Source organism: Aquarana catesbeiana, linkage group LG07 (genome assembly GCF_042186555.1).
Source record: "Aquarana catesbeiana isolate 2022-GZ linkage group LG07, ASM4218655v1, whole genome shotgun sequence".
In the NCBI taxonomy this organism is placed as follows: Eukaryota; Metazoa; Chordata; class Amphibia; order Anura; family Ranidae; genus Aquarana; species Aquarana catesbeiana.
The window spans coordinates 13,450,264-13,471,473 of record NC_133330.1 but is presented as its reverse complement, the minus strand read 5'-3'; the positions used below and the strand labels follow the sequence as shown (position 1 = coordinate 13,471,473).

Sequence of the window (21,210 nt, the reverse complement as noted above, 5' to 3'; positions counted from 1 at the left end):
TGAACATTTTAACGTTTGTTTGGCATCTGTAGGTGAAAGTATGAAGGAGCTGAAACTTTTGGGAGCGGAAGAAGATTTTACATTTCTGAAGCATGCTCCCATTGACTTCAATGTTAAAAAAAGGTGATACAAAGCTTAATATTTTAAAAAGTATAAATGGTAGAAAAAAAGTTGAAAAAGAGCACACATCAGCTAAAAGAGACGAACATTTTGATAGTTGAATGCTTTTAATAGCTGAAAGTATGCAGAAGTTACGCAGAACCAAAAAACGTACGGAATAAAATTAATTAAAATTGAAATTAAAAATAAATAAAATCGAATAACACTAGTGGGACTGCTAAAGCATTCCCACTAATAAATAAAATTGAATAATAATAGTGGGACTGCTAAAGCATTCCCACTAACTAGAAAATGCATTTCCTGGGGAAAATGCGTGGGAATGCTGAATAGCTAAATTGCTAAAATGGCCGCCATCAAAACTGCCCCATCATACTGCCATCAAAACTGCCACATCAGAATTGCCCCATCAAAATTGTCCCCATTAAAACTGCCCCATCATATTTCCACCATCAAAACTGCCCCATCATATTGCCACCATCAAAACTGCCCCATCATATTGCCACCTTTAAAACTGCTCCATTAAAATTGTCCCCATCAAAACTGCCCCATCATATTGCCACCATCAAAACTGCCCCATCAGAATTGCCCCATCAAAACTGCCCCATCATATTGCCACCATGAAAACTGCCCCATCAGAATTGCCCTATCAAAACTGCCCCATCATATTGCCACCATCAAAACTGCCCCATCAGAATTGTCCCATCAAAACTGCCCCATCATATTGCCACCATCAAAACTGCCCCATCATAATTGCCCCATCAAAACTGCCCCATCAGAATTGCCCTATCAAAACTGCCCCATCATATTCCTCTATTATAAATCAGTACAAGGTGTGTCTGTCCCCTCCCCGGGCTCTGTAATCAGAGCTGAGATGCTCCAGCCACCTCCCCCCCTGTGTATAACAGAAGCTTTGGTAACCATGGCAGCAAAACAAACACAGTACACTCTGATTAATGGCTAAAATTTCCTGAAATGACCTCTAAACAAAAAGCTTTTTCTCAAAAACTGTAAAAGATATCAAACTGAAAAGATATAGCCAGATAGCTGAATATTTTGTGAACATTTTAAAGTTTGTTTGGCGTCTGTAGGTGAAAGTATGAAGGAGCTGAAACTTTTGGGAGCGGAAGAAGATTTTAAGTTTCTGAAGCATGCTCCCATTGACTTCAGTGTTAAAAAAAGTGTTAAAAAGCTTAATATTTTAAAAAGTAAAAATGGTAGAAAAAAAGTTGAAAAAGAGCACACAAAAGAGACGAAAATTTTAATAGTTGAATGGTTTTAATAGCTGAAAGTATGCAGAAGTTACGCAGAGCCAAAAAACGTACGGAATAAAATTATTAAAAACTAGAAAATGCATTTCCTGGGGAAAATGCGTGGGAATGCTGAATAGCTAAATTGTTAAAATGGCCGCCATCAAAACTGCCCCATCATACTGCCATCAAAACTGCCCCATCATACTGCCATCAAAACTGCCCCATCGGAATTGCCCCATCAAAATTGTCCCCATTAAAACTGCCCCATTATATTGCCACCATCAAAACTGCCCCATCAGAATTGCCCCATCAAAACTGCCCCATCATATTGCCACCATCAAAACTGCCCCCATCAAAACTGTACCATCATATTGCCACCTTTAAAACTGCTCCATTAAAATTGTCCCCGTCAAAACTGCCCCATCATATTGCCACCATCAAAACTGCCCCATCAGAATTGCCCTATCAAAACTGCCCGTCATATTGCCACCATCAAAACTGCCCCATCAGAATTGTCCCATCAAAACTGCCCCATCATATTGCCACCATTAAAACTGACCCATCATAATTGCCACCAATAAATCTGCCCCATCATAATTGCCCCATCAAAACTGCCCCATCAGAATTGACCTATCAAAACTGCCCCATCATATTCCTCTATTATAAATCAGTACATCGTGTGTCTGTCCCCTCCCCCGGGCTCTGTATTCAGAGCTGAGATGCTCCAGCCACCTCCCCCCCTGTGTATAACAGAAGCTTTGGTAACTATGGCAACAAAACAAACACAGTACACTCTGATTAATGGCTAAAATTTCCTGAAATGACCTCGAAACAAAAAGCTTTTTCTCAAAAACTGTAAAGGATATCAAACTGAATAGATATAGCCAGATAACTGAATATTTTGTGAACATTTTAAAGTTTGTTTGGTGTCTCTAGGTGAAAGTATGAAGGAGCTGAAACTTTTGGGAGCGGAAGAAGAATTTAAGGATTTCAAGCATGCTCCCATTGACTTCAATGTTAAAACAAAGTGATAAAAAGCTTGATATTTTAAAAAGTATAAATGGTAGAAAAAAAGTTGAAAAAGAGCACACATCAGCTAAAAGAGATGAACATTTTGATAGTTGAATGGTTTTAATAGCTGAAAGTATGCAGAAGTTACACAGAGCCAAAAAACGTCCGGAATAAAATTGAAATTAAAATTAAAATAAATAAAAATAAATAAAATCGAATAACAATAGTGGGACTGCTAAAGCAGTCCCACTAATAATATATATGTGAGATAACAGTAAGTGGTCTTGCTTTGCAAGAACACTTAATAATATATATGTGAGATAACAGTAAGTGGTCTTGCTATGCAAGAACACTTAATAATAAGAATAATAATATATATGTGAGATAACAGTAAGTGGTCTTGCTATGCAAGAACACTTAACTAGAAAATGCATTTCCTGGGGAAAATGCGTGGGAATGCTGAATAGCTAAATTTGCTAAAATGGCCACCATCAAAACTGCCCCATCAGAATTGCTCCATCAAAATTGTCCCCATTAAAACTGCCCCATCATATTGCCACCATCAAAACTGCCCCATCAGAATTGCCCTATCAAAACTGCCCCATCATATTTCCACCATCAAAACTGCCCCATCATATTGCCACCATCAAAACTGCCCCATCATATTGCCACCATCAGAATTGCCCCATCAAAACTGCCCCATCATATTACCACCTTTAAAACTGCTCCATTAAAATTGTCCCCATCAAAACTGCCCCATCATATTGCCACCATCAAAACTGCCCCATCAGAATTGTCCCATCAAAACAGCCCCATCATATTCCTCTATTATAAATCAGTACATGGTGTGTCTGTCCCCTCCCCTGGGCTCTGTAATCAGAGCTGAGATGCTCCAGCCACCTCCCCCCTGTGTATAACAGAAGCTTTGGTAACCATGGCAACAAAACAAACACTGTACACTCTGATTAATGGCTAAAATTTCCTGAAATGACCTCTAAACAAAAAGCTTTTTCTCAAAAACTGTAAAAGATATCAAACTGAAAAGATATAGCCAGATAGCTGAATATTTTGTGAACATTTTAAAGTTTGTTTGGCGTCTGTAGGTGAAAGTATGTAGGAGCTGAAACTTTTGGGAGCAGAAGAAGATTTTAAGGATCTGAAGCATGCTCCCATTGACTTCAATGTTAAAAAAAGTGTTAAAAAGCTTAATATTTTAAAAAGTATAAATGGTAGAAAAAAAGTTGAAAAAGAGCACATGTCAGCTAAAAGAGACGAACATTTTAATAGTTGAATGGTTTTAATAGCTGAAAGTATGCAGAAGTTACGCAGAGCCAAAAAACGTACGGAATAATAAAAATGAATAAAATCGAATAACAGTAGTGGGACTGCTAAAGCAGTCCCACTAATAATAATAATATATATGTGAGATAACAGTAAGTGGTCTTGCTATGCAAGAACACTTAATAATAGAGATTGTGGGTTGTGTCCTCAATCTCATTTCCCTGTTTCAAGATAAAACATCAGAGGTCTGTTTAGACCCCTGATATCACACCCACAGTCCATATTCTCATCGCACACATTCCTGGAATGAGCTCCTAAGGTATTGGATACTATAGCAATCGCCAGCTGGATACTGGAATCTGTACGATATGTAGATATTGGCCAGCACACCAAGGATCATCAATTTCATCCAAACTTTTTTTTATTCAAGAAAGATCACATCACAAAACGATGTAGTGCAATGTTTCGGAGCCACGCAGGATTCCTTTGTCAGGCATGTCTTATCACATGCCTGACAAAGGGGTCCTGCGTGGCTCCAAAACATTGCACTACATGGTTTTCTGATGTGATCTTTCTTGAATAAAAAAACGTTTGGACGAAATGGACGATCCTTGGTATGCTGGCGAATATCTACATATGATATCTCACCCAAGCCCCCACCCCCCACCCCCAACGGGCTCCTAAAAATGTGAAAAAAAATTGTGAAAAAATAAATAAATGATTAAAATGGCAACAAACAAAATAACTAAAATAAAAAAATACTGACACCAGTGGCGGTGCTACCAAGGTCCCAAATGTCGCACTTGCGACCAAGCTCTGGCGTTCCGCCACCATGGGTGCGCCCGGGCAGGTGATCAAGAGGGCCCTTTATGGTTTCTTGTACCCGGGCCCTGAAGTTTCTAGTTACGCCTCTGGATGGAGTCCTGGGTGCACTTCCCCAAAATTCCCCTGGGATTCTGGATCTCTCTCCCTCCTCTTCAGCTGGGCATGCTGGGGGCTGCAGTTTCTTCCATTAGTTTTGCAATGTCCAGCCCTCAGGACTACATTTCCCACAATCCTACTCTCTGCTTCATTTTAGTGTTTTTTTCCCCCCTTATCCAATAAGAAGGAGGGGGAAGAAACAGTGGTGAGAGGAGGAGAGGGGAGGAGAAGAGCCCGCAGCAGCTTCTCTCTCTCCACACAGACACAGCCACTCCGATCATCTGCTGCTCTGCTCAACTCTGACAGGAGGAATTAGGGGGAATGGGTAGGAAGCAGAGAGAGAATGCCCTCCAGGCTTTTAGTGGCGGCTCGAACAGGGGGGTGAAGGAGGTCTCCTCGGACCCGCTCCCGTCATTTGCCGGCAGCACATATCAGGCAAATTCGGCAATGGCGAGGCCCCTATGATGGCGAGGCCTAAGGCGATTGCCTAATTGGAGAGCCGCCTCTGGGTGTTAATTCTTTCACTTGGATGTTATAAGTTGCAAAGCAACAAAATATGATTATTTTAAAGGGGGTAATTATTTTCTATACCCCGCTGTATCTCTGCTTTAATGCTTATGATTGGACATAAAATGGAATCCTCTCGGATTCAATGGACTACGTTTTCCTCTGCTGTTTTCATATGTTCTCTCCTGAGATTATACGATGCATGATGTTCCATTTTGTGTGCTTCCAGTCTTCCAGGAATTATTCTGCACGGTTTTTATCACCGTTTAAAACAATAATTGTCTTATTTTCAGTCCAAATGCAGCTTGTGGTGTCTGCCTTTAATCTTTGTTGAATTTCAGACTTCGCTCCCTCACTTTTACCCCCTAGTACCTGCAAAAAAAAAACTGACTGGAGCCCCCCCCCTGTCCTCCTACCACCACTCTTGTTATATTATGACTACCACGCCCACTTCTACAAATATTTAGCCCCCCCATTCACACTGAATTCGACTTCAAAATTGTGCGACTTCACTTGGAGTCGCACGACTACAAAGCCGCAGGTCAATGTATTTGCAAGTGCACTAATATGGCTGCATTTCCCTTTAGCTGTCTAAAGCCGGTCATAGACGGTGCGATGGTGCGAACCATTAACACAGTCAGCCCCGGTGCACACCGAATGCAGCTTTGGAATCACGCTACTTTCGTGATTTCAAAGCCACCGATCAGTGCGACTTCATGTGTGGCTTTGCTGACATCTGTGCGACTTCATGCACAGGGGTCTATGCAAGTCACAACTGAACTAATAGTTCCTGCACTGAAATAATGCAGTAAACTTTTTCTGAAATCGGTGCGGCACCACACAGTCGGAGTTGCACCGATTTAAACAGTTCCATTGCTGACAGCAGGGTGCGACTTGTCATGTGATTTGGACCGGTTACACCGGAGTGAATGGGGGCTTATTCTCTTACCACTACCTTGTCTATGCTGCTGCTGCACCCACTGCTTCTACTACTGCTGCTTTCCCCACCTTACCTCTGCCCTTGCTATGCTTATACTACTACTCCCACTATTGTATTGTGACACCAACTGTTACAGCTATACTACTCTGACTGTTCTTCTACCTATAAACAATACAGTGCTGCTACTGCTGCCACTTATTTACTACTACTACTTATTACTTACTTACATACTTACTACATACACCAATGATGGGGCACTATTCCTCCCAATGACATCAACAATGGGGCACAATTGCTTCCACTGACACCAAAGAAAGGGCATTGTTTTTTCCCACTGACATCAGGACATGTTCTATGCCCAGTGATCACAGTCCGGCCCCCCTAATGTCTGAAGGACCGTAAACTGGCCCTTTTTTTGAAAGTTTGTAGACCCCTGCGTCTAATCTACTATCCTTACACTGAGACTAAATTGCCCCTGCGCATTCTGGGGTATTACTACATTCACTGCCACAACTACTACCCATACCTTACCACTGCCTGTACCGGGCAAATCCACTGCAGCTGCTCTTTTTCTGTATGTAATTTACATAGAGTTGGACCTTGTGACATTTTATTTTTCTTCATGTAATTGTTGAAAGTTTATGGTTAAAGCTTGGAATAAATTTCTGTATACAGCTTTCAGTTTGGAGCCAGAAAAATTTAATGATATAAAAGATCAGAAAGATTTTTATTGGAAAATATAAGAAAATCAGACAGAAAATGTTGCATTAACACACTGTTGGTTACTGTGTGCCATTTACAAGTAATGCAACAAACCTTCAGCAGGGGGGTGCTATGGAGAAGAGCAAGAAATACAAAGTCATCATCACTAAATAATAAATTGATTGGTATGATCAAACACAATAGAGCTCATTGGATTTTTTTTTAAGTGTGGATGAAATTAATTTCTAGTAAATGAAATGAGCAAAGCACAATGTATGTCTACATGAGCAGCAAGAATGCAGATTGGAGAGGAGGGGGGGTTACAAAGGAGGATTAAAGAATTTTTTCTTCTCTGTCCTCTATGGCCATTTCACAGAGCCTGGATATGGACACATGGGGACAGGCGGCTCCTCTGTTGCGGGATTCTTCAATTTAGTGTGATGGACTTGGTCTCAAGTTCATCCACAGATACGTATGTGATCTGTGATATGGGAAAGCGGATTGGAAATGAGAAAGGACTTCCAGAAGGCAATCGTACGGTGATCTTGTCTTGCTCAAATGTGAAGGAAACCTGTAAGAAAAGAGGTGGCACAGCGTCAGCTTGCTGGGCTATACAAAGGCAATGAGTGTTGGCCGTAGAGACAAAGACTTCACCACCATACTGTTCTTTTCAACACAAATCTTTCCATAAGATGCTATGTGTGTGTATGTAACTTTTCTTATGAATTCTTTATTTATGTATTGCAGAAAATTGTTAATGGAAGGTCGGTGTATCTGTCACCTAGAATAAAGACTGGAGTCCTCAGGAGATCAATAGATGTTGGCCAGTTTGCAGTGCCGGTATACCAGCCATCATCACCCAGGGTTCCTTCAAAGGTTTCTAGGGATCCGTTGAGCTGTGGCTGATTAACCTCCCATTTTATGGTGCTTGCTCATTCTGGGACCCAACACCACTTGGTGGGGCCAGCTTCATGACACCAATGATCTTTTTGCTGCCTGTAAGAGTGGAATTTTGACCACCACTGTAAGTGGGGAATTCTTACTACTGGCCACCAATGTAAGGGGCATTTTTTTTTCCACTGACTACCAATGAATTGGTACCTGAACACTTTTCAAGGGTTCCTCTGGGGCAAAAAGGTTGAGAAATGTACCTGGCATGTCATACAGCAGCTTTTCCATTATCCTACCCCTACCACAAACATGCCAAAGGCTCGACTGTGCACTGAGGATCTGGCATTAGACAGTGATGCCTAGGGGGCAGGGCTTGTTGTCAAAGGGGGCTGGGCTTAACATCTGATGTTTGTATAATACAAGGGAATGTTATACCTCTCAGTTGTTATATTCAATAATACTGTTTTTGTCTATTATCTGCAGATCACCATGTACAAACCATGTCTGCAATGTATCTAATTCTTACGCCTATTTCTATACTGATAAAAAAGAAACAAAAAAAAACCAAAACAACAATCTCCCACTTCCAGGGGCCCCAATACGCGCCTGTCCTGATTAAGGACCCCATCTGACACTGTCCCAGCCATGGCTCCAATTCATGTGTCCTTCATAGGGGTCCCATCTACTATGACTGACTTGGGGTAAATGAGAATTGTTGGTGAGAATATCATTATTCTGGGTCAGTTATTTCCTATTCTCCCCCATATAGAATTCAGCCTTCTCACTTTTTAGTGTCTGAGGAATTCTGCCCCCAGAGAGAAATGTAGATGAACAGAGCATTCATCAGCAGTAATATCCATTCCCCGTATCCCCCCCAATCACACACATTGGTATCCCCCATTTTCCTTTCCTTCACACACTTTCGTAGCTCCTTTGTACTCCTCCCCCTGGCATTCACATTGGATCCTTTACATTATTCTATCCCCAGCACCGACAATGGTCCCCCCTGTATCCCATCCCCAGCACACACATTGGTATATTCCTGTATCTAATTCCCGACACACACATTGGTCTTTCCATAACAGATTTGTACCATGATGGTGATGAGCTTTAGTTCCCAGTCAGCCCCCCCTCTACTCCCCAGATTGAGCCTTTACAGAGGACCTTATAGTGACATTCCATGTCAGGGATTTCCTGATCCCCATTCCCTCATCCTATAATAATCATCTCACAAACAGAAAATTTCCAATAACACAAGCATACACCAAACAGAAATGAAATGTTTCAGAAGCCAATAATTCTGACAATCAGTGATCTGACCAACAGAAACCATTCACTAGGCGGCATATCATGGCACACAATGGCAGCATGATGGAATCCATGGATTTTTCTATGTGGGAGGTTCTCATCCTTCATGGAATGAGCTGAAGGGGCGACCATCATAGCAAAGCCTTTATACCCTTCACCTGAGCCATCACTGGCTGCCTACTGAACCTTTCGTGGATGGATTTTATTTATTAATTTATTTATTTCAGGTACTTATATAGCGCCTTCAATTTATGCAGCGCTTTACATATACATTGTACATTCACATCAGTCCCTACACTCAAGGAGTTTACAACCTAAGGTCCCGAACACACATTCATACATATACTAGGGCCAATTTTATGGGGTTTACTAAAACTGGAGAGTGTAAAATCTGGTGCAGCTCTGCAAAGAAACCAATCAGCTTCCAGTTTTTTTTTTTGTCAAAGCTTAATTGAAGAAGCTGAAGTTAGAAGCTGATTGGCTCCCATGCACAGCTGCACCATATTTTGTACTCTCCAGTTTTAGTAAATAACCTCTCAATGCATCCAATATGAACAGTGATATCACTTTGCCCCATCCAACATTTGTCCCGCCCCTCCCAGTGTAGACGTACCTTGGTGGTTGATCCCGTCTGGAAGGGGAAGAAGCCTTCCTTCTGCTCATTTCCCCAGCTACCGCCTATCATTGAGTTCAAGACTATTTTGCCCCTGTCTCCACCAGAGTCAAATCGAGCATCAAAGTGTATCACTAAATTCCGACCATTATCTTTTCCCAAGTTTATGGTGAACCTAGAAATACATAAAAAAATGATTATTTCGCTCAGCTGACCTTGTTGGATATAATATTCGAGTCATTCACCAGTGGTCCTCCCATTGGGTTTCAGAGGGACTTCTGACACTTTTAATGATAGTTCCTGATAACAAATTATGTTTACATTTTCCAAAAATCACCCAAGATATCTGCCCCAACTGTAGATAAAGTGCTTTGAGGTCCCCCGGAAAAAAAGTGCCTTAAAAAAATTTGCTGAGCCATAATATTAAAAAAAAATATTATTGAAGTGTACTCCTGTGTTACCAGTAATATGTGCTTAGTGTGTATTGCAAACAATCAGTTACAATGTAATTATTACATAGTAATAGCTGCTGCAAGCACTAAACTGTGTTCCCACAACTATGTATCATGTAAAATAGAATCAAGTGATGCTGCGCTGCTAATATAAATAAAATAACCATAAAATGAGTGAAGTTATGTGCAAAATCTTAACCCAAAAACAATAACGTGCTCCAATATAGAATATTATCTGAAACTTAATATCTTTAATCCACAATCCCGTGTATATTGTAGTATTTTATACAGTGTGTCCTTATAGATATCCAACAAAGTGAAGTCTGTGCTAATATTGATTGAATCAGTCTAGTGGGCTACATTTGGAAAGCCGTACGTTTCCCCTTAAAGTTGACGCAAACCCTCCTATCGTTTTAGGCCAAGGAAGCCAATGTGACAGTTAGCAGACCTGAAATGTAGGGATGAGATTCGAGTTCGAGTCAAACTCATGTTCAACTCGAACATCGGCTGTTTGCCAGTTCGCGCGGGGTTTCCCTAAAAAGATCCATACCAGACATGAAGGGTCTGGTATAGATTTTGAGGGGGACCCACGCCTTTTTTTTTTACATTTTGGCTGGTGTTCCCCTTAATAACCACACCAGACGTGAAGGGCCCGTTATAGAATTTAGGGGACCCCCCCACGCCATTTTTTTAAAATTTTGGTTCGGGGTTCCCCTGTGGGGAATTCCCATGCCATTTTCATCAATGAACTTTTATGTGTATTATCTGACCGACAATTCATTAATAGCCGTGAGTAGTTTTAAATGACTTTTTTTCCTTTGAAATGTCATTTTGCTGTCAGACTGTTCTAAACACGGGAAACATGCAGCCCTTTACAGGGATACTATAGACACCCCCCAGGTACGAAATTTAAAGGAATATTACACTTTTATTGTTTCACTTTAAGCATTATTAAAATCACTGCTCCCGAAAAAACTTCAGTTTTTAAAACTTTTTTTGCATTGATCCATGTCCCCTGGGGCAGGACCCCAAACACTTTTTATGACAATAACTTGCATATAAGCCTTTAAAATTAGCACTTTTGATTATTCATGTTCGTGTCCCATAGACTTTAACAGTGTTAGCATGTTCAAACAAATTTGTTCTTTTTGAACTGTTCTGGTGCAAACCGAACAGGGGGTGTTCGGCTCATCCCTACTGAAATGCTGGGAATGTAACTGTTTTTTTAAAAATGTTACATCGATGAGTTTACTTCCACTTTAAAAAATGCTGTAAAATACCGCTCAGTGTTTTTCAAAAAGTTTTTGGACATTCACAAAAAATACACTAATAAACTGGCTGGCATATTTATTTACATTAATAAATAGGCAAGGCATTAAGGAGCAAGTTGCCGCCGCATCCTTAATAACTGGTGAGTCATCACCTGTCATCGGGGTTCTCCGCTGACAGCTGAATGTAAAATAAAGAATTTCCGGCAATAAACAAAAACTGATGTGCCCCCCCTCACCAATCCATATCAGGCCCTTTGGGTCTGGTATGGATTTTTAAGGGAACCCTCACGCCAAAATGTTTTTAAAAAAATGCTGTGGTGTCCCCCCAAAATCCATACCAGACCCTTATCTGTGCATGCAGCCCAGCAGGTCAGGAAAGTAAGGAAATGAACAAGCCCCCCCTCCTGAACCCTACTTATCCCCCCCAAAAAAGAATGCGTAGTGTAAAAAAAAAGATGGAGTTTTTGACAAGTCTTTTATTTAAAAAAAAAAAGTAATATAACATTTTAAAAATCCCCCCCCAGTGTAGATCCAACGTCAATCACGACATCACCGCCAATCCGAAAAAAGAAAAAAAAAGGAAAAAGTACGCTTCCACCGTCTGACAGTTTTTAAATAACTAAAGGGGCGAGTTTATAAGAAACAAATGCCTCGCTGTGCCATAGAAAGGACTACACTGAGTCAATATCCTGCCAGGGATCTTCTTACAATTTTAGATTTGCAAACTCCTCGTAAGAAAGAACAAAACAGTAATGCTGGAATTCTAATAAGCAAAAGACACATTTATGCAACTTTGGTTCAGGGCACCTACTTTAGGACACCTACCCCTATATATACATCGGAGCACTGGGAGATATACTGAGAGGGTCCCTAGTGGGCAGAGGAAATTGGAGGACCAGCAATTTTGGTGACACGGGGGGTGTCTGTATTTGGCATGAAAGCAATACCGATCATAGATGTTGGGATATCACATCACGGAGAAAAACACACACTTATATAAAAGACTGATTCAACTAAAATTAGCACAGACTTCACTTTGTTGGATATCTATAAGGACATATATAATACCACACGGGATTGTGGATTAAATATATTAAGTTGCAGATAATATTTTATATATTAAGTTTTTGGGTGCAAGACACTTCTTGGATGTAAAAGAGTTTTTTTCTGGTTGCACTGCAAGCTGCAATCCCAACCCTGCGCTGCTCTCTTACTTCTGGATCTCACACAATCTGGCAGCCAGATGCCCCCGGGATAGGCCCAATCTCCGACCTAGCAGCCCAGGACGTACGGCACACGTCTACCCAGATAACCGTCCAGGTGGCACAGAACATAGATCACCTGACTCCATCCGAATATATAGGTTCTCCCAGCAGGACAAGGGATTTAAGAAAACCCCTGCCCATTGGCTGAGATAAGCGTATACTCATAACCTGACCTTGAGTTGCCCTTCTCATATCTAGTACCACCAAGTACCCGGCCACCTAGAAATCAATAGATCTCTATCGATCGACCAAGATAACTACTCCTGGCAAGTACATTTGTGAGGAGCTCCCTGACTAAACCCCAGAGTGCTACATCAGTATTATACAGAGAGCAGACATATATTGTATAATAAGTAGCTAGGATAGAATCTTCACCTACCTTTTACAGCCATGAGGAATGAAGCCCTCCACATCCACGCGGAAACCAGGTCTAATAGCCTGTATGAGAGAAAGGAGAGAATTATTACACCCTGTATAATAGACAGAGGGGATGATTATTACACCCCGTAAATTAGAGAGAGGGGAGGATTATTACACCCTGTATAATAGAGAGAGGGGATAATTATTACACCCCATATAATAGAGAGGGGGGATGATTATTACACCCTGTATAATAGAGAGAGGGGATGCTATTACACCCCATATAATAGAGAGGGGGTATGATTATTACACCCCGTAAATTAGAGAGAGGGGAGGATTATTACACCCTGTATAATAGAGAGAGGGGATGGTTATTACACCCCATATAATAGAGAGGGGGAGGATTATTACACCCTGTATAACAATAATTGCAGCGCTCAGAAATTATAATAAGCATATATTTCACATAAAACACCCATGCAAATTATAATAGTATCTGTATAAGAATATTGAAATGTATTTCAATTGATGTGCGATGACATCACAAGTGCAGAGTGTAAAAGCATTAAGGTGAAAAAACAGGAGGGTTTACAACCGTTTAAGGAGCTGTTTTCTGTGTGCCCCACTCTATTCTCCCGGGACATTCTAGTGAGTATCAAAGACATAGCTCCCAACTATCCCTGATTTCGAGGGACTGTCCCTGATTTGGGGCAATGTCCCTCTGTCCCTTTTTCCCCCTCATTTGTCCCTCATTTTGGTCTGATCCATATAGATGTATATAAAATGCACTTTTTAGCTTTCAAAAAGTGTTTCCCAGTGCTAAACCTTTCATCCAAATTCTAAATTGCTGCCTTTGTAAATTTTAAAAGCCAATATAAAGGAATGGTAATGGTTTTAAAAAAAGCCCTTGTGGATTTAATTAACTTTTTTTTGGCTAATTCTCCTTTAAGGGGGTGTGGCAGGGGGCATGTCCTATGCCTATATACATTTGCTAGTAGGTGTCCCACATTCCCATCTCAAAATGTTGGGAGGTATGTCAAAGCTGCTGTCCGGCTGCAGGAACCACGGTCTACCAAGACCCTGTGAGCCATAGCTGCTGCTCTACGGTTGAACCTGCATTACCGGACACCATTAAAAGATCATCTGCTTCTGCCTGGCGATCGGTGGACCTCGCAGTAGCACCGACCTGGACCACTGTGTTCCACATCTAACCGACCTTCAGCATCTACCCATCCACCGGTTGGTGTGGGGACCCTGCATCGCTTCCTGTGTGTGTGCATAGGTGTAAACCCAGCCTAACCCTTCACTATAGGATTAGGGTTCCCTGAGTAAAGCTCTTTCTAGCCATAGTCTTCCCACCAGCGAGTCCTCTTTGCATATTCAGTTACTCAGTGTTTACTATTCTCTGCATAATTAAGTGTTATTGCTCATTACTGTTTGCCTTTTTCTTCCTGAAGTTCCTTAATTGTCTGGTGTTCTATCCAACCAACCCTAGATGCTGTTCCAGGGATTGGCTGACTGACCCCCTAAAATCTATTGTTTGCCTTATATTGACAATACAGAAATCTTCTGTGTTCAGTTTACATTGTTACATTGAATGCAAACAAAAGAGATTTACTGTCTCTTAAAAAGAACTGGGGAGAGAGGGTTAGGGCAAGGACACCCTAATGCCCTGTACACACGATAGGATTTTCCGACAACAAAATCCATGTTTTTTTCCCGACGGATGTTGGCTCTAACTTGTCTTGCATACACACGGTCACACAAATCTTGTCGGAAATTCCAAACATCAAGAACGCGTTGACGTACAACATGTACGATGAGCCGAGAAAAATTAAGTTCAATAGCCAGTGCATATCTTCTGCATGATTCCGAGCATATGTGGAACTTTGTGCGTCGGAATTGTGTACACACGAGCGGAATTTCCGACAACGGATTTAATTGTCAGAAAATTTGACCTGTACCCACCCCAATGTGCACATCCAGAAACACTATACCAACCACTGCCCACACCTAGCAACACTATACCCACCACTACCCACACCCAGCAACACTATACCCACCACTACCCACACCCAGCAACACTATACCAACCACTACCCACACCCAGCAACACTATACTCACCACTACCTATACCCAGCAACACTATACTCCCCACTACCTACACCCAGCAACACTATACCCACCACTAGCCACACCCAGCAACACTATACGGACCACTACCCCACACAGCAACACTATATTCACCACTACCCACACCCAGCAACACTATACCCACCACTACCCACACCCAACAACACTATACCCACCACTACCCACACCCAGCAACACTATATTCACCACTACCCACACCCAGCAACACTATACCCACCACTACCCACACCCAGCAACACTATACGGACCACTACCCCACACAGCAACACTATATTCACCACTACCCACACCCAGCAACACTATACCGACCACTACCCACACCCAGCAACACTATACCCACCACTACCCACACCCAGCAACACTATATTCACCACTACCCACACCCAGCAACACTATACCGACCACTACCCACACCCAGCAACACTATACGGACCACTACCCCACACAGAAACACTATATTCACCACTACCCACACCCAGCAACACTATACCCACCACTACCCACACCCAACAACACTATACTCACCACTGCCAACACCCAGCAACACTATACCCATCACGGACCACACCCAGCAACACCATACCAACCACCAACCACACCCAGCAACACTATACCAACCACTACCCACACCCAGCAGCACCATACTCACCACTACCAACGTCCAGTAACACTATACCAACCACTGCCCACACACAGCTACACTATACCCACCACTGCCTACATTCAACAGCGCTATATAAACCACTGCCCATCGACCCAACACCAAGTATTTCCCTTACCCAGAAACACTATACCAACCACTGCCCTCACCCAGCAGCACTATACCAACCACTGCCCACATCAGAAAACCCTACACCCACCCCAATGCTCACATCTAGCAATACTATACCAACCACTGCCCACAATGTGAAACACTAAACCAAACACTTCCCATGCCCAGCAACTCTATACCCACCACTGCTCACACCCAGCAACACTATAACTACCACTGCCCTCACCTAGCAGCCCTATGCCCACAGCCAGCAACCGTATACCTACCACTGTCCAAACTCATCAACCTTTTACCAGCCTATGCTCTCACCCAGCAACACTATAGCAACCACTACCCACACCTAACAGCACTATATGCACCATTGCCAACACCCATCAACTATATACAACAACTGACAACACCCAGCAACACTATACCCATCACTATCCACACCCAGCAGCACTATACTCATCACTACCCACACCCAGCAACACTATACCCACCAATACCCATACCCAGCAACACTAAACCCATAACTCTACACACCCAGCAACACTATACCCACCACTACCCACACCCAGCAACACTATACCCACCACTAACCATACCCAGCAACACTATACCCACCACTACACACACCCAGCAACACTATACCCACCACTAACCACACCCAGCAACACTCTACCCACCACTACCCACACCCAGCAACACTCTACCCACCACTACCCACACCCAGCAACACTATACCCACCACTACACACACCCAGCAACACTATACCCACCACTAACCACACCCAGCAACACTCTACCCACCACTACCCACACCCAGCAACACTATACCCAGCACTACCCACACCCAGCAACACTGTACCCACCACTACACACACCCAGCAACACTATACCCATAACTACCCACACCCAGCAACACTATACCCAGCACTACCCACACCCAGCAACACTGTACCCACCACTACACACACCCAGCAACACTATACCCACCCCTTCCCATACCCAACAACACTATACCCACCACTACCCACACCCAGCAACACTATACCCATAACTACCCACACCCAGCAACACTATACCCATCACTACCCACACCCAGGAACACTGTACCCACCACCACACACACCCAACAGCACTATATGCACCATTTCCAACACCCATCAACCCTATACAACAACTGACAACACCCAGCAACACTATTCCAACCACTACCCACCCACATCCAGCAACACTATACCCATCACTACCTACACCCAGCAACACTATACTCACCTCTACCCACACCCAGCAACACTATACTCACCACTACCCACACCCAGCAACACTATACCCACCACTACCCACACCCAGCAACACTATACCCACCACTACCCACACCCAGAAACACTCCACTCACCACTACCCACACCCAGCAACACTATACTCACCTCTACCCACACCCAGCAACACTATACCCATAACTACCCACACCCAGCAACACTATACCCACCACTACCCACACCCAGCAACACTATACCCACCACTACCCACACCCAGCAATACTATACCCACCACTAGCCACACTCAGCAACACTATACCGACCACTACCCCACCCAGCAACACTATACCGACCACTACCCCACCCAGCAACACTATACTCACCTCTACCCACACCCAGCAATACTATACCCACCACTACCCACACCCAGCAACACTATACTCACCTCTACCCACACCCAGCAATACTATACCCACCACTACTCACACCCAGCAACACTATACTCAGCACTACCCACACCCAGCAACACTATACCCACCACTACCCACACCCAGCAACACTATACCCACCACTACCCACACCCAGCAACACTATACCCACCACTACCCACACCCAGCAACACTATACCCACCACTTCCCACACTCAACAACACTATACCCACCACTACCCACACCCAACAACACTATACTCACCACTATCCACACCCAGCAACACTATACCCACCACTTCCCACACCCAACAACACTATACTCACCACTATCCACACCCAGCAACACTATACCCACCACTACCCAAACCCACCAACACTATACTCACCTCTACGCACACCCAGCAGCACTATACTCACCACTACCCACACCCAGCAACACTATACCGACCACTACCCACACTCAGCAACACTATACCGACCACTACCCACACTCAGCAACACTATACTCACCTCTACCCACACCCAGCAACAATATACTCACCACTGCCCACATCCAACAGCGCTTTATGCACCACTGCCCACAGTCATCAACCCAACACCAAGCATTTCCCTTACCCAGCAACACTATGCCAACCACTGCCATCTCCCAGCCAAACTATGTCAACCACTGCCCACACCCAGCAACCGTATACTCTTTAATGCCCACATCCAGCAGCACAATACCAATCACTGCCCACAATGTGAAACACTAAACCAAACACTTCCCAAACTCAGCAACACTATACCCACCACTGTCCACACCCAGGAGCACTATACCAACCACTGCCCACATCAGCAAACCCTGTACCCACCCCAATGCCCACATCCAGAAACACTATACCAACCACTGCCATCACCCAGCAAAACTATACCAACCACTGCCCACACCCAGAAACCCTATACCCTTGAATGCCCACACCAGGCAACACTATACCCACCACTGCCCAAACCCATCGACCTTATACCAGCCTATGCCCTCACCCAGCAATACTATACCAACCACTACTCATACTCAACAGCACTATGCACCATTGCTAACACCCATCAACTTTACACAACAACTAACAGCTCCCAACAACACTATTCTAACCACTGCCCACACCCAATGGCCCTATACCCACCAATGCCCCTACCCAGTAGCACTATACCAACCACACCCAGCAAGCTATGCCCCCCACTGTCCCCACAGAGCAAACACTATACACATCAATACCAACAGGCAGCAACCCTATACTAACCTATTCCCACACCCAGCAACCCTACACCAACCTATGTCCACACCAAGAAAACCTATACCCACGACTGTCCTCTCCCAGCAACACTATACCAACCACTGCCCACACCCAGCAGCACTACACCCACCACTGCTTACAGTCCACAGAACCCATTTGTTCAGCTTTTGCAGCTTCTTTCAGTGCTCATACTCACTTTATCTGCCATCCTGCTTCCTTATCAGACGCCACCCAGGTGTACTTCAGTTAATGCAGGAAGAGCTTCAGTGACCCCCAAATTCGTTAGAGACCAAATAAGACACAGGGAAACGAGCTGGAGAGTGTTCATAAGATCTCTGACATTTACTGAATACCACAGTGCCTTATATGCAAAAGAAAGAAGGGAGGAGCCGTGTTTTAATGCATATGTTTCTAAAAGTTAAACAAACTCAGTATTTTCTTATCATGATTAAAACTGCTGAATTTAGTATAACAAGAACTATTTTGATGATTTTGCTTATACAACAGGCTGCTTGACTAGATAACAAGAATTATCTAATGACTATTGCTGACACAAATTTGGCTTATCCACAATATCTCATAGGGTGTGTTTCTATGCAAACCTTTAAGCTGATTATGGCAAAACACAAACACACACAGCAAAATGTTCACTTCTACTGTATATAAAATGGAAGAGAATCTTTAAGATGAAGTCACAGTTGTTTATACATTCTATTACACACCTCTACCCCTTCATATATAGGAGGTCTACTAAAGGTGGAACCAGTCATGTTGAAGGGATTACCCAGCCCACTGCTCCCTGGACTGGGAATTGTTCCAGAACCGCTCATTACAGAGAACTAATGAAATATAAATGAGAACTAATAAAATGTGGATATGGTGTGATTAAGCATGGGTCATCCATCGTCACTCTGCTGGGATCTCACCACTCACCACAAACAGTAGGGGGCAAAAGATGACTTTCCTCAAAGTCATTTCTACAACACAAAGGGGGTCATTTACTATAGCGCCACAGCGCTAATTCACGCAAATTGCCGTGAATTAGTGCTAATTCGCAGCAATTTAGCGCAAATTAGCGCTAATAGCGCTAATTCGCGCTAAAACAGTATTCCCTATAGCGCTGGTGAGAAAATACTCCCAAAATCGAATTTACTATAGTTCCCTGAAACCAAATAGTGCCCAAACCCTTATGCCCCGTACACACGGTCGGACTTTGTTCGGACATTCCGACAACAAAATCCTAGGATTTTTTCCGACGGATGTTGTCTCAAACTTGTCTTGCATACACATGGTCACACAAAGTTGTCGGAAAATCCGATCGTTCTAAACGCGGTGACGTAAAACACGTACATGGGGACTATAAACGGGGCAGTGGCCAATAGTTTTCGTGCCTTTATTTATTCTGAGCATGCGAGGCACTTTGTCCGTCGGATTTGTGTACACACGATCGGAATTTCCGACAATGGATTTTGTTGTCGGAAAATTTTATATCCTGCTCTCAAACTTTGTGGGTCGGAAAATCTGATGGAAAATGTGTGATGGAGCCTACACACGGTCGGAATTTCCAACAACAAGGTCCTATCACACATTTTCCGTCGGAAAATCCGACCGTGTGTACGGGGCATAACTCTGCTAAAACCTGGAGAATTGCACATGGAAATAATGTTTAGAGCATGATATAATTGCCTAAATGGTACTGAAATATGCGGTATATTATTCAAAGATAATTTGCTTTTAAACTGTGTGAAAAAGTGATTTCTACACTAAAATATCTTTAAAAGTCTGAAAAGTGAAAAATTCCCCGTTTTGGACAACTAGGTGCCAGCACAACTGAACATGCTCAGACCTGAAAATAACTCTCATTTTAACTCAAGTGTCTTTTTTACCCGGAGCTATAGTAAATACCAAAATGAGAGCTAATTAGAGAACATTTTTTGGAAGTTAAAATCTGCTCTATTTTAGTCCAAATGAAGTTTCAGTCATTGATTCTAATGGAACAATTCTAACTTTCACAAAAAAACCTTTTAATGTTGAGATGAAATGTATCTTTCTGGGAAATAAATTTTCCTTTGCAACATTGTTGCTTCTACTTAAAATATTTTGATTTTAAGAATACTAGAATGTGGAATGTTCTGATGTTTTGGTAAAATATATTTTTCTCTGTCACTTTCACTTATTACTCTTCATCTCACAACAACCTTCACCCCAAACTCACACAGGTGTCCTTATAATCCACAAACAATACCATTGCTGATGCAAATTTAAAATGAATCACATTTTTTTGTGATTTTTATTATTTCCAAATATTCATAATTTGAGCCCAAAAAATGTGATATGTGTACCAACATCAGAAAGCAAAATGTAATTCCCCAAAATTTGAGGGTAATATTCTACTCTCACCCACAAAAAAACACCAAATATCACAGAATAAATCAAGAAGAA

General features: G+C 42.8%; 1 protein-coding gene across 1 annotated transcript; it reads right to left on the bottom strand.

Annotated features, from left to right (window-relative positions):
- Window positions 1-6,706: 6,706 nt before the first annotated feature.
- Window positions 6,707-19,118, bottom strand: LOC141102696 (galectin-1-like). The gene is made up of 4 exons (XM_073591617.1): window positions 18,965-19,118; window positions 12,912-12,970; window positions 9,545-9,719; window positions 6,707-7,303 (listed from the first exon to the last, which is right to left on the bottom strand). The coding sequence occupies exons 1-4, from the start codon at window positions 18,974-18,976 to the stop codon at window positions 7,160-7,162; spliced, it is 390 nt and encodes a 129-aa protein (XP_073447718.1). The 5' UTR covers window positions 18,977-19,118; the 3' UTR covers window positions 6,707-7,159.
- Window positions 19,119-21,210: the final 2,092 nt, after the last annotated feature.